Source organism: Astyanax mexicanus, chromosome 11 (genome assembly GCF_023375975.1).
Source record: "Astyanax mexicanus isolate ESR-SI-001 chromosome 11, AstMex3_surface, whole genome shotgun sequence".
Taxonomy (NCBI): Eukaryota; Metazoa; Chordata; class Actinopteri; order Characiformes; family Acestrorhamphidae; genus Astyanax; species Astyanax mexicanus.
This window is the reverse complement of record NC_064418.1, coordinates 5,787,366-5,801,986: the sequence shown is the minus strand read 5'-3', so window position 1 is coordinate 5,801,986 and position 14,621 is coordinate 5,787,366. Positions and strand designations below refer to the sequence as shown.

The 14,621-nt window shown below is 37.1% G+C and overlaps 2 protein-coding genes across 12 annotated transcripts in view; one reads left to right on the top strand and one right to left on the bottom strand.

Moving 5' to 3' along the window:
* caska (calcium/calmodulin-dependent serine protein kinase a) overlaps positions 1 to 14,621 on the bottom strand; it is a 229,061-nt gene that overhangs the window by 68,224 nt on the left and 146,216 nt on the right. For all 11 annotated transcript variants that reach the window (XM_049485154.1, XM_049485156.1, XM_049485159.1 and 8 more), the window contains exons 4-5: positions 12,997 to 13,074; positions 11,313 to 11,385 (exon numbers count right to left, since the gene is read on the bottom strand). In XM_049485154.1, the coding sequence (XP_049341111.1) occupies positions 11,313 to 11,385; positions 12,997 to 13,074 (151 nt within the window). The remainder of the gene's footprint in view (positions 1 to 11,312; positions 11,386 to 12,996; positions 13,075 to 14,621) is intronic.
* On the top strand, positions 1,987 to 4,768 carry LOC103034363 (probable G-protein coupled receptor 82). Its single transcript, XM_022680591.2, has one exon. It carries the CDS (start codon positions 2,027 to 2,029, stop codon positions 3,149 to 3,151), a length of 1,125 nt encoding a protein of 374 aa, XP_022536312.2. The 5' UTR covers positions 1,987 to 2,026; the 3' UTR covers positions 3,152 to 4,768.

Genomic DNA, 14,621 nt, shown 5'->3' with positions numbered 1-14,621 from the left:
TATAAATACAAGACAGATTTCAGACAATGAATTTCATTGTAATTTCATAGTAACCACAAACAATTACAGTGTTGTATTATTTAAATTACAGGGAAAAAATGTAAAACTTATATTATACTTATACTTATTTTACTTTTATACTTATATTATATTTTAGCACAGGGTAATTATCCAATTTCTCTCATACCGCTAGTAGTATATGTACCAGAGTTTGAGAACTACTGATATAGAGATAAATAAATAAATAAACAAATAAATAGATAAATAAATGAATTAACCACTTTATAAGACAAAAAGGTACAATTTTAAAAATGTATCCTTTATAAAGTGTTTATAAATAGTTTATCAAGGAGTTCTAATCACTCAGCATTTACATATAAGAAAAATGCTTTGTTCATTTCACTACCCTGATTACTTATTTATCCAGTAATTATAATGTGATGAATAATAACATATTAAATGCAACTGACTTTCTGGGTTATTTTATTAGATATGTTAATGAATGTCCTGTAACTTTATAAACTATTTAAAAACCCTTTATAAAGGAGCCTTATTTTAAAGCGGTGCTGACAAAAAGAACACAATAATAATATTAATCAAATCTGTAATATCTAAAACAGTCCTGTTATGTGTTTTTCAGAGCCTTGTTTAGTGTATGATGTGCATTTACTCAGTCCTTAATTTACAAAGATTATGGTATACTATGTTTAGAGTTCCTCACACAGAGGAGCAACAACAATCATTACGAGAAAACTTCGTAACTTCGTAAAAGAGAAGTTATTCTACATCCTCGTCCCCACAAACATCACTTCCTAAAGAGGCTGGGGCTGTAAAACAATGAACTACAGACCTGCAGCCAACTGATCAGTGCACTGATGCATCTGACAGGGTAAGTGGATACTCTAATATACTCTAACAGAATGTTAGATAAATACTAGAAGCTGCTGCTGTACTTTAAAGAAGGTTTCTACTAACAGTTTTACTCATGTACTGTAATATTTCTATAATGTAATTTGTTCAGATATAAGTGTTATGAAACTCCAGTATGATACATGTTGTTCAATGTTCATTAGATTTCCAATACCAGTAATTAACATCTCTATTACTCTGTTAGTACACTCTGAATCATAAGCGTGCTTTAAATAAATCTTTGGGGGATGCCACAGATTAAATACTTAGGTTCCAGAAAAATTGACGGTTTTAAACCAATAAAATGTCCATGATTTTTTCATGATTTTAATGCTTTCATTGCAAATTTTCAGGGCTTTACGATTTTTAAAACATCAGTGCAGACATGGACACTAAAACCAAAAATCAACTAAAATTATAATTAAAATTTATTACAGAAGAATGTGTAGGGCTAAATTACTGAATTAACTGAGCTGACATATTTGTAGCTCAAAATAGATTTTCTCCATCGATCAATAGAAACACAAAGATTTGTAGGCCAAATTTCCATGACTTTTCCAAAACTTCATACTGACCGTATGAACGCTGTAGAGAAGTGTGGCAAATGTATCAGATTTCTCAATGCCAAACATTGAGGCAGTTCTGCTTTAACGGGGGTGATGACAAACACTCTACAAACTCTACAGGCTCTTCTGGAGGTCTGATGATTGTTGTGTAGGTTTATCTCAGTCAGTGGAGCTCCTCTGTTTTCCACCGCCAAAATATATAGAAACACGGCAGAAATTGACCTGAACACACCTCACTTCCTAACCACCATGCCAAACCATCAGTATAGATTTATTCCTAAACTTAGACTCAGCTATTTTAACAGTGCGGGCACAAGGCATGAAAATAGACTGTTGACGGGGCGTAAGATAGCAAAGAGCTTTGCGACACACCTTGCGCAGGGTGATGTACTGAATCCTTATCCCTGTATCATTCATCATTCAAAGTAAAGCCCTATTATTCACAGATGTACACTCCACCTGTATGAAATGCAATGTTGCAAGTATAATCCTAACCCTATAACCCTTTTTCTTCTTCATCTAGGATTAGTGATCTCACGTCTGCTGGTTCAATGGCATGCTTATCCCAGTCCACAGCGTCCAACTCTTCCATTTGCTTGTGCCAGACCTTCACCACCCATGTGATCCTGCCTGTTCTTTACGGCGCAATGTTTCTCACCGGCCTTTGTGGGAATACCCTCTCTCTGTGGGTTTTCATGGCAAAGATCTCAGGAAAATCACCCACGCACATCTACCTCATAAACCTCGGGATATCCAACCTGATGCTGTGCCTCACCATGCCGTTCATCGCAGCCTACTACGCTCTTGGTACCAGCTGGTCTGCGACCAGTGCAGTGTGTCAGCTGGCTATTAACGGTCTGACTCCGGTTCTCCACACCAACATTGGAGTAGGAATGATTATTCTCACTTGGATGGCATTGAGCCGATTTGCCACGCTTATCCAGCACAACCACGGGCCTCGTCCAAGCAAGTGCATCAAAATCCTGCCTGACGTCTTCTTCAGCAAGCTGCGGCAAACCCCGTTTGCTTTAGGGGTGTGCCTGGGAACTTGGGCCTTCGTGGCAACAGCGATCATACCCTCAGTGGTGGTTTACTCACTGCAAGAGACCGAAGCGGTGAACAAGGAAGAGAATCAGGCGTGTTACAGCGTTGCAGTGGAGGTTGGAGGCTCCGGATCTCAGTCTTTTGCCGTGGCAGGCATTGCCGTTTTTCTCCTTTGCTTACTCGTGGTATTAAGTGCTTATATATCTGTGATCAGGCACTTCTACAGGTCCAGAAACAGCACAGTCATCTCCGACAGACAGAGGGTTTACTCCAGAGTGTTCCGCAACATCGTGGTCATCCAAATCGTGCTGGTGGTTTGTCTCTTGCCACACCACATCTACAAAGCCATTTTCATAAGCTTGGCACAAACTGTCACTCTGCCAAGGGATTCTCGACCAGAATGCCACCCCCTGTCAACATATGTGGAAATTAAGAACTTCCTCCTGTGTCTGGCGACTTTGCGCTGCAGCACAGACCCCATCATGTACTTCTTGTTGGACAAGACATTCAAAAAGCATGCACGCAGTCTGTTCAGAGGGAGCTCCAACACACAGGACAGCCATTCATCAAAGACCATGCTAGAATGTGGCCAGACCACCCCAATCAACAACAGTGGTTCACAAGTTCACTAGTCTTGCAGTCCTTGAGTCTGGTCTTGGTCTTAAGAATGTAAATGAGCAGCCTTAAGATCATAAAGAGCGCTCTTAAGACAATAAATAACAATCTTAAGACCATAAATGAGCGGTCACAAGACCATAAAGAGCGGTCTTAAGACCCTAAACAAGAGGTCTTAAGACCATATAAAGAGCGCTCTTAAGACCCTAAACGAGAAGTCTTAAGACAATATAAAGAGCGGTCTTAAGACCCTAAATGCGAGGTCTTAAGACCATATAAAGAGCGGTCTTAAGACCCTAAACGAGAGGTCTTAAGACCATAAACGAGTGATCATGGTCTTGTCTCAATCTCAACCTCATTTGGAATCATGTGGGTCTTGGGGAAAGGTGGACATAAACATAGCAAAACTTTCATAAAATGTGTGTTTGGTAGATTATTTCTTTGTGGTACCAATGCTTCTTGGCTATAACTGGTATACCAGTGGAAAGCCTGTTATTTTCCGTTTTTTAATTGTGCATCATTTGTAAGGAATGAGCGGCAGAGCTGAGTATGTGGGTTGTACCCATTAAAATGTGCCAAATTGGCCTCTCTGCCAATGACAAACAGCTTATTCTGTGCCATTGATTCTTTTGGAGTTTGGTGGAACACCAGCTTGATTTTGCCCTATCTCACGGGCCCTATCCAGATTAGTCAAATGTGGAATGATGCTGATTCTCTGAGCAGAACCTTCTTACCACTGTATCAGAGCCCATGATCACAGGTGATGCTCCTGGAGGCACCAGAAACTCAGAACAAGTGTCAATAGCAACAGATAAATAAGCTGTTTGTCAATGGCAGAGAAGAATTGGCAAATTGTTCATGGGTGTGCATATTTCTTACAAATGTAGCCCCATTTAAAATGGCAATGATTGTACTATTAATTACAAAATATTAAATTTCTGTTTTTCTGTTCTTGTTATTTTTATATGATAAAAAATGTTAATCTATTCTTGGTCTTGTCTTGGTCTCGGCTGCTCCTGCTCTTAGTCTTGACCTGAACTCGACATTTCTGGTCTTGGTCTTTACCCTGACTCGACTCAGTGATCTAAACTATGACACACTCAGTGTTCACACTCAGAAAGGTCACAAAACAGACAACTGAACATTGCACTGTCAAAACAGACATGAGAGGAAGTGAGTTTATGCTAAACCAAAATCTTCAGACCTGAACTGTTCTGCAGCACATTTACCTGTACTGAGGTCAGATCTCGTCCCAGTTCCCCTGGTTTTTCCCTCATTTTCTCAGCACACCTGAGGAACTGTTTAAAAGGGGTGTGAAGACATTTGCAAAATATGTCTGTATTTTCATCCAGTGATAAACCTGAACCTGATTACCTGAACAAACTGTATGAATATTTAATAATAATAAAAAAAAAATCATCAGAGTGAACCTATTAGCTGTGAACTTATTTAAAGAATACAATATGTGCAATTCATCAAATCCTATGTAGCTGTTAAATGTATTAAATGTAGCTGTAGTATAATGCTTGTTGAAACATGTAAATCTACTGTTAGTATTACTGTTGTATTGTGGAACTGTATACTGTACAAACTTTTGTGAAAAAATATTAATTTGTGTTGGTTTGCCCATAATTTAAACATTTAAATAAATACAAAAATATTACAAATACAGTTGCATTTTCTTTGGCTCTATTCATTTATTTATTCATTATTACTATCTGTCTCAAGTGATTTGATCATAAGTAAACAGTGAAACTGTGACTAATCAATTTAGTGTTTCTGCTTTATTCCCCCCACTTTTTGTAGCCGACGCTGCTTCAGAATTATGAAATGAAGTTATGAAATGTCATAAAAATACAATTACAAAACTCTGCAGAAGGCTTTAAATTTGAAATATATATATAAAGGAAGTAGAAACATGTAATCATGTCCAACATCATCAAGTCTTATCTCTATGCACACAAATTCAGAAAAAAAAAAAAATTGCATTGTGATGAGTAGCATCACAGCGCATTCGGAATAAAAGCGCAGCGACTCTGCGGTTCCGATACATCAGCTCACAGACGCTTTGGCTGAGCGACATCACCCTATGAGTGATGAGGGGAAAGAGCTCCATCTACTGTACCCACTCAAAAAGAGCAAGGCCAACTGTGCTCTGGTCTCACAGGGCTCAGGCAGCTGATGGCAAGCTAGCTAATTAACTGGCTAATGTTAACTACGATAGAGTAGATATTACAGGTGAAAAGTACATTTGTGATAGAATTTAAAGCCCTCCGCACAACAGGAACGCTATGTCCAAAAAAAAATAAAAAATCTAAACCGTGCATTGACTGTTCAATTCCACATAATTCAACAAATAGACACACAGCATTTTGACAGAACCACAGTAGATCAAACCCATATAAGGAAACCACAGAAAGTTAAAGCTAAAATATTCACAGGAATAGGAAGCCAACCTTTAGCTAAAACCACACACGCTAATGCTAGGTTACTTTTGTGCTAGGTTGCTTTTCCTGTATAACTTGTGACCTTAACCACAAAAAAACACATTTTGCCCTGTTGATAAAGAGTGCACATCATTAATACTGAATAAACTGGTAGAAAACAGAATTGATATGTCTTTTTTTAAAGATTTAAAGATTTAAAAGCTCTTCTTTCAAGTCATCTCCAGAGATCTGTCTGAAATCAGATTTTGGGACTGGAGAAAAGGTGCTGTACATATTTTCATATTTACTGAATTTGTTGTCAGACAAAAAAATATTCTGCAGGTCTTTTCTCATGAAAAGGCACAAGATATGGAAAGCATTTTGTTAAACACGCTGCTCCAGTTTCTGATGCAAATCACAGTAATTGTTTAAGAAAAACACGACTGTTGAGACAGCGTAATAAACCCCCTTAGGTCGGAGAAGCACAGCAGGTTCGTCAGCGTTAAATTAACTCAGGTAAAGTTGTTGTAGATCCCAGGCTGTACATAACACCAGCATCTCGCGCTTCACAAAAAAAAATAAAAAATACATTTTACATTAACTAATCTAAACACTGACCACTGACAGCATATATGCACATCACTACTACTCCTACATGCTTTTCTATGTTTCCACAGAGTGACAATATGTGGGAACAGATGTGCCACTTCCTGTTACTGGTAGGGTGGGATGAACAAGTCTTGCAAACTTAACTCAAAACCTTAACCAACCATACAGATACATGACAAATTCACAATTACCTATTGCATTTATGTTTCAGCATATGTCAGTATATATATTATTTATATATAAGCCTAATTTACCAATAAAATAAGATACAGTTTATTTATAAAACTTAATAATGAGCCATAAACTTAAAAACACATCGATATATAGTAAAATTAAGTGGTTAATATCTGAATCTTGTTAATATAATAAACTTAATAATAAGTTACAGAGGCACCGGTGAAAGATGGGTTACATATTATAAAGAATTAAGTGGGCACATGCTTATGCAATGTTTTTTTTTTTTTTTTTTTTTTTTTTCGTAAATCAATGGTATTAAAAAGAGTTTATCCTTTTTATTTTTGTCCAGGGAAAATTTTCTACTAGATTTAAAAAAAAAATTATAGTCTTTTTTTTTTTTGCACTATAAACTGCACCAGATTATAAAGCGCATTATCAACAAGCATGTGTTTTCTGGTCTATTTTCTTACACAAAGGTGCAGAACTCCTTGAATGTTCTTAACAATATTATGAGTGATATTAGGGCCAAAGCCCTAATGCTATAATGTTCAACACAGGTACACATGCATTACTGAGCATTTAACACCATAAAAAACAAATAAAAAACAAAAAAAAAAATAAAAAACAAAAACAATGACATCTTGATTATGGATGATTTAAAATATAAATAAGTTGAGATTTTGAAATGGGCGAGATATGGATAAGTTTAATCTTTTGCTTTTTTAATTTAATTATTTATATAAAAACAAAAAATATCCAAAGTAGCCAACCCACTTATTGGGGCTCTCCCTATCACTAGTGATGCCCCAACATCAGGAGGATGAAGACAAGCACATGCCTCCTCTGATATATATATAAAAAAAAAAAACATCACAGAGCTCTCGCTAGAAAGTGCAGCGACTCGGTTCCTATACATCAGCTCACAGACGTCTTGTGCTGATCAACATCACCCTTTGGAGTGATGAGGGGAAAGACCACAATCTACCCACCTAGAGAGAGCAAGGCCAATTGTACTCTCTCAAGGCTCCGGCAGCTGATGGCAAGCAGCATGACTAGGATTCGAATCAGGCTTATTTTTTTTAAATCATGCGTGTTTACAGATATACAGAGATAGATTAAATACAAAAATAAAGTAAGTGGTGTAAAAAAGTATTGTTAGTGTTTTACTGTGTTTTAATGACACATAAAATACTGAACTCTGTAATAATTAATCTACTGGTCTTCGTCTCATCTTTTAAAATTTTTTGTACTGTAAATAACTGGTTTACAATTCCGCTGATGGTTAAATGGGTTAAACACCTAATGGAAAGAATATTTCTTCTGTGCAAAACCACTCCTCTTATCGACGTCCATCACTTCACTACTATATCTATAAATCTGCTGTTTGTTTCTCGTGTTTTTGAAAGCATTAAGAGTGGGCTGTATCCGAGTCTGACTCATGGATGGCTTCTTACTCACGACAGTGTTGCTGATGTAATCGAGACATATGCTCCATACGCTCCATATGCTCCAGTATTGCTTAATTATGCCTTTCATACTGGTAGCACATAATGGTAGTAAGCATTTTAATATATGTTAAGATAAATGAAACATAAATTGTGTGTTCCAATTGTGCACGTATTACTATTAATAACTAGTTGTTGAGTATGACGTTGAATATGACTGTTTGTACTACAGATAAAAGTATCAAAATTAAATATATACAAAGATCTCACAGAACCCAGAAGCATTGTGTTTTTTAAGTGTGGTTACTGTGGAATCAATTTTCCCACAATGCAATGCAAAACGGAAAGGCAACAGCTACTCACATCTGGAGTGATAATAGAGTAAAGAGTGGGTGACAAAACAAGTGCAGTGGCAATGCTGTTATAAGAACTTGTAGTAATTTACGTTGTCACAGCAATTTGTTGTTAGTACCAAACAGGTTAGTACATTAATTTCATTATTTTGTTTAGTAAACTGACAAACGTGAGTTATTAGATTAGAGTTATGGCACATAATCACTAGCTCTCTTTTCCGTGTACTTTATGACTCAAACATGCAGTAACACCTACACCCACTTCACGGCGTATTAGTAAGGCCAGGTGTGGAAACAAGGAAACAAGCAGCCTGCCCCCACCCGTCCTGCCCCCACCCGTGCGCTGTCTCACGTCCGGACTGATGAGAAGACAGCAAAACAACAGAAATCTTTAATCAGGCATTTAAATGGCTTTTTAAAAGGAAAATACAGTAAGAGCGTTTTTCTGGGATTAAAAGCATGAATTCAGCTGTAACTGGAAATATCTGCGCTGCAAAACTGTGCTGGACTGGGGTGCACAGCTTTCCACACGTGCTTGTATGTTTGCCCAACCATGTGGATGATGGAGGCCATGCAGTTACCTCGTGTTTACTCCTGCCCTCCCCCTCGCGCTTCTCGCGCAGGCAGCAGCAGCCTGTCACTCACACAGACACAGAGACAGCGCTGTGTATCTACTTCTTGTGTCAAGAATCAAAACATTGCAACATGGCATGTTTGATTTAATTGCCTTAAGTGACATCGCACATCCTGCGCATTAATCTTTTAATCACTCTTAGGATATGGTGAAGGTTTGCCTCCTGGGAAATCTATGTTTCTGATCTGCACATTAAACAGCAGCTCAGTTCCAGCAATGCTTATAAATGAGAACCTGTTCTCTAAATGTGCATAAGCACACTTTCTCTTATCAAATAAAACCACCAATCTCATCATCTGTATCTCAACTTATCCTAATCTGTCTCTATATGCTATCATTTTTACTGATGCTCAACTGCAGCTATAGTGTAAATTAATAAAAGAAACATAAATACAGAAAACGAGCTGTTCTCTGTTTGCTACTGGTGTGAAAAAGCATTCTGCCTAGCTGAGATGGTGATGTGATATGTGTGAACTTTACTTTTGCACTCTTCTGTTTTATGTTTAGAGTGCCCTTTCTATAACGGAAGTATTAGTGAGAAGAGCAGTTTCAGTTATATACCCTATATGTGTACCCTATATACCCTATTGGTGCATGTTTGGTACATGTGAGTGGCTACAAAGATTGCAAGAACATGCAAACCAACGTATGATACAGATTTATGACTTGAAAAGCCATCATCAGAAAGCTACAGATAAAAAAAAGCATGCCTACATAACAGCTCATCTGTTACATCAGATAAGAACCAAAAGGTTTGGGTGGTCTGGTCACCATATGTGGTTTTTCTTATTTCGAAATAATATATCATTAATATATAATTAATATATCATTAATGCACCACACAAAAACCTTTGACATATTGGCATAATGTCAATCTGGTAGTTGTTTTTTGCATTGTTTCAAAATTTTATTATAAGAAATGCTCAACAATGCCTTATAATAAAATTCCTTTTAATTGATGTCCATTGAAAGTAAAAAATGTATTTGGGTAGAGTAAAAAAAAAAAATGTAGATACACGTTTTCTCTGTCAAAATGACAATTTTACATTACATTACATTTAGCAGATGCTTGTATTCAAAGCGATTTACAAATAATGTTATGTATTATCAATGAAGGACAGAGAAGTTCAAGGCAAAAAAATACATTTTTAGGCAGGGTCTCAGTGTTAGGAGAGTACGTGCTCTTTAAAGAGCTTTGTTTTCAGAAGTTTCTTAAAGGTAGTGAGAGGCGCTTCTGCTCTGGTAGTTAAAGGTAGTTTGGTTCCACCATTAAGGTTTATTTCAATGTTATGTCTATATAATATCATGTGTCAGGTCAAAATATATATATATATATATACATACAATATGCCATTTCCCAAAGACCATATCATGTTTTTTTATAGTTTTGAAGATGATAAATTAAGCAGAAAAACAGTTATTTTGCTTTAGAATGTGCAGAAAAGTAAGTATTTCAATTAGTTAATTGCAGAAGATTTGTTAAATGTGATTAATCACAGCAAGCTACACAAAATGATGTAACTAATCGTGACTCTCTATGTAAAATAATGTGATTAATAGCCATAGTCTATGCAAAGAAATGTGAATGATCACAACTACTGTAGTTATTAAAGATGTGTGATTAACTGGTATGGGCCAAATGTCTTTGTCCTTTGTTCTTTATCCTTTTTTCATTCTATTCTTCAATGATTAGTTGAGTTGGTGTGTGCTGTGGTGGCATGAGTAGATGAGGCACAGCAGTGCTGCTGGAGTTTTTAAACACTGTGTATGTGTGTTTACTTATGTGGTCAAGGGATGCTACCTACATGATGCTGTTGACATGCTGTGACAATGAGATGTTTAAAACCACCAGCAGCACGGCGGCATTTCCAATGCATAAGCACACAGACGCCTAGTGCTGATCGACATCACCCTAGGAGTGATGAGGGGAAAGAACGCCATCTACCCACCAAGAGAAAGCAACTGTGCTCTCTCAGGGCTCTGGCAGTTGATGGCAAGCTACATGACCGGGATTCGGATCGTCGATCTCCTCATCATAAAGGCCCGCTGGACCACTCGAAGCCCCTACGAATTTAATGCTATCGTAACCCATCAGGCCTCAGAGTATGGTTATGACTAATGTATTTCCACATCATTTTAACAGACATATGATGAGCATCACGGATTCTGCAATAATTACAAATTGATTTCGAGCTCAAGCAGAAGAAAAAAGCACAAGGCCAATCATCAGACACAGCACAGAGAACCTCACAGCATTTCATATAAACCCACGGAAACCTCAGACATGGTATAAATATAACACAAGCTGTAAGTCTTCGGGGGAGTTCAGAGAAAGACCGCATGTGTGAAACTGAAAGCACACAACCTGTAAATGACGATTTCGCAGATCAGGATGAAGAACCATATTGCATTACTTTCAGTTCATTAATATATTTTCCAGGAATTAGCTCAAAGTCACCATGAGATCAGTAGCAACTTTTGTGGCAAAAAATAAAGTTATAATAATAATAATAATTATTAAAAAATCAACATACCTTTACATCTCTATGAATGACGTTGTTGTCATGGCAGTACCGAAGTGCTTCGAGGATCTGTCTCATGTAGTGACTGAAAAAAGTGACATAGAAGGAGAGACAGTAATTGACTGTAATTAGTGTCTATCAGATTCACCTCAGCGCTAAAGGATAAAATTTGCACTGTAGGAAACCAGCTTTCTGCTCTTCTTCCTCGCTATTCACTAAAAGTACAGGGTTTGGACAATGAAACTAAAACACCTGGATTTAGACCACAATAATTTATTGTGATGACGGACAGTTCTGGTGGAAACAGGAGAGTTGAGGTGCACATTAAATTCTGCCCTGATTTGATCAGCCGTGGTTTTATGTTTTTTTGATACAATCCGGGTTAGCACCCAAACATCCCTTTCAGACAGCTTCCTCTTACAGCGTCCACAGTTAATCCTGTTGGATGTGGTTGGTCCTTCTTGGTGGTATGCTGACATTACCCTGGATACCGTGGCTCTTGATGCATCACAAAGACTTGCTGTCTTGGTCACAGATGCACCAGCAAGATGTGCACCAACAATTTGTCCTCTTTTGAACTCTGGTATGTCACCCATAATGTTGTGTGCATTACAATATGAACCTTCACACTTTGCTCTTACTGGTGCAATAATGTGCAATTAATAAAGATCGGCCACCAGGCTGCTCCAATTTAGCCATAATGAAACCTCCCACACTAAAATGACAGGTGTTTCAGTTTCATTGTCCAACTAAACTAAACTATACTAAAATTAGGAGTGTGAAATGACTAAGCTACAGTATGACGCTGGGCTTATAAATATGACCACAGTGCACACTAGGTCTGTCAAAAAAAAAAAAAAATATATATATATATATATAAAATAAAATATATATGTACTGTAAGTATCATCCAATGGAATTGAAATTTCCTTAATCATTTAAATTACATAAATCAAATTAATTGTGATCAATTATATATATTTTAATGATGATGTAATGAATAAATAAAATAAGAGGTAACAATAATCTAAACTTCTTGACACTGGAACTCTATAAACTCTACAAACTCTCCAAACACTATAAGGGAAAGTCAGTGAATCTGTTAATGCTTTTGATCTTTTGATCATGGTTAAATGTGTTCTGCACTGTTTACTGTGTGGATAGTGATGTTCTGTGTGGATAGTGATGTTTGTGTGGATAGTGATGTGGATAGTGATGCAGGTGTGCAGTGCTCTGAAAGTGTCAGAGTTCATTCACTAACGTTCTCTTAAAGTGATAAATGAAAGAAGAGGAAACAATAATCTAAACTGAGTAACGAGTTGCTGCACAGGGCCGCCGCTGAGACTGACGGGAGCTGAGCGCGAGGATCATCAAATACTTTAGTTGTTTCAGTCTCAGCCCTGCTCAATACGACGGCGTAATTTGCAGTGCTTTGTGGGAAATGTATCTGTCAGAAAGGTCTTTGTGAATGCCGGGGAGTATAATTAGTCTGGTACAATGCCAAAATAAATCTGCACTCTAACAGACTGGGTTTCTGACAGCATTTTATCAAAGGGCTGATTTAAACAGAAAGCAGCGTTTCCCAGAAGAACGCTAGAACATTAAGCTTCCTGATGAAGTCCAGGCCGGAGCCACTTTATTCAGCTTTTTAACAGCAAACTAATCAGTTTAAGTGAAAAAGCACAAAACTACTCACCTCGCTACGGCCTCGCTGTACACAAATCCAGCATCTGCTCTCTTTACAATCTCAAAACAGAGATCTGCTCCATCCATACTGATCAAAAGAGAGAGAGAGAGAGAGAGAAAAAAACAGAAGAGAGACAATTAGGGCTGGATGAATGAAGTCTTTCAAAATTGCAGCGTAATAAGAAACGATATTTCAGTACCAAGCCGATACCAAAATAATAATAATAAAAAAAATTACAGTAGATGTTTTCACTGGTACCAATAGAAACCAAAACTACTATTTCCATAAGACAAGCAAGATTTGTGCAAGATTTGTGATTAAATCATATCAGATTTAGCTGTCATTATTTTTTATCATTTATTGAGATCAACCAAATTTTTCTACAACGTTAAGTAAAAAAAGTATAGGTGTACACTACAACAACAACAAAATTGTAGTTTTTACAGATTAATTGATCAGTATTTTTGGGGCAAATATTGATCGAGAGCAAGGTTGGAATGCCTCATTAACTTTTCAGGCAAAGCTGATTATGCATCATCCTGCAGGGCATCTATAATGGTGCAGTATGCTTATTTTAAAAATTAACCACATTAAAAACACTGAAAATCCAAACAACATAAGGGAAAGTCAGTGAATCTGTTAATGTGGAAACAATATCGAAAAATGATCCAAAATCCAACATTTTGAATATAATTTCCTTATCTTTCTGGTGGTTGCTGCTGCAATTTTGATGATGGCTGAATGTTTTCTGCACTGTTTACTGTTTGTGTGGATAGTGATGTTTGTTAGCTAGCTTTGCTATGTTGCTATGCAACTTAATGTAGGGCTGATCTGGTTAGTGGGGTTAAAGCCTTTATTTTTCCTCCACAATACCTGTTAGTCCTACACATTCTACAGTTATACAAGTTTATCAGCCTAGGCTATTAATGAGTGTCTACTGCTGTACACCATCTCTGTAGTTTCATCTAGTAGCCCTAACAACTGCAATAACAAAAATCTAGAACCACTTTTTTTTTTTTACAAAATGTAAACACAGAATAAACTTCATTATTTTATTTAGATACTCAGACTTGGATAATTATGCTTCTAATACACTTTTTAAATGTGCAATCACTCAATCAGTGAATGCTCTATTTTCAAGCTATTATACATTATTTGAGATACAGAATAGTGCCTTTAACAAATTAAAACCCTCTAAAATAGAATGATATCAATATCAGGATTTAATGGCATCTATCCAGTGGTTAAATTAGTAGTGGGATTAATAATCTGTTTCAGCAAATATGTGAAGATCTGGCATCGGCATTGGAATCGTAAGGAAAAGATCGGTACAGGTGCATCCCTAATAATAATAATATAAGTCTTTATAGTGACTAATCAGTTTCTCCTTGATTTGCTTTGCAGTGCTCTCCTGAAAAAAAGCAGTTTTGCAAACTCAGGAAGTCTAACAGCCAATCTGTGTTCGCTGTTCTCTCCAGAGCACCACAGTAAATCCACTGTGAAGCAGCTGCAGCTCTCCAGATAAGAACTCGCTCTGTGCACGAGTTCCACTGGAAAAGGTGTGCGCTCCTGATAAGCTGAAGAGCGCAGAAACCTTCTGCATATAGGAATTAATAATGCGGGCCTCGTTCGAA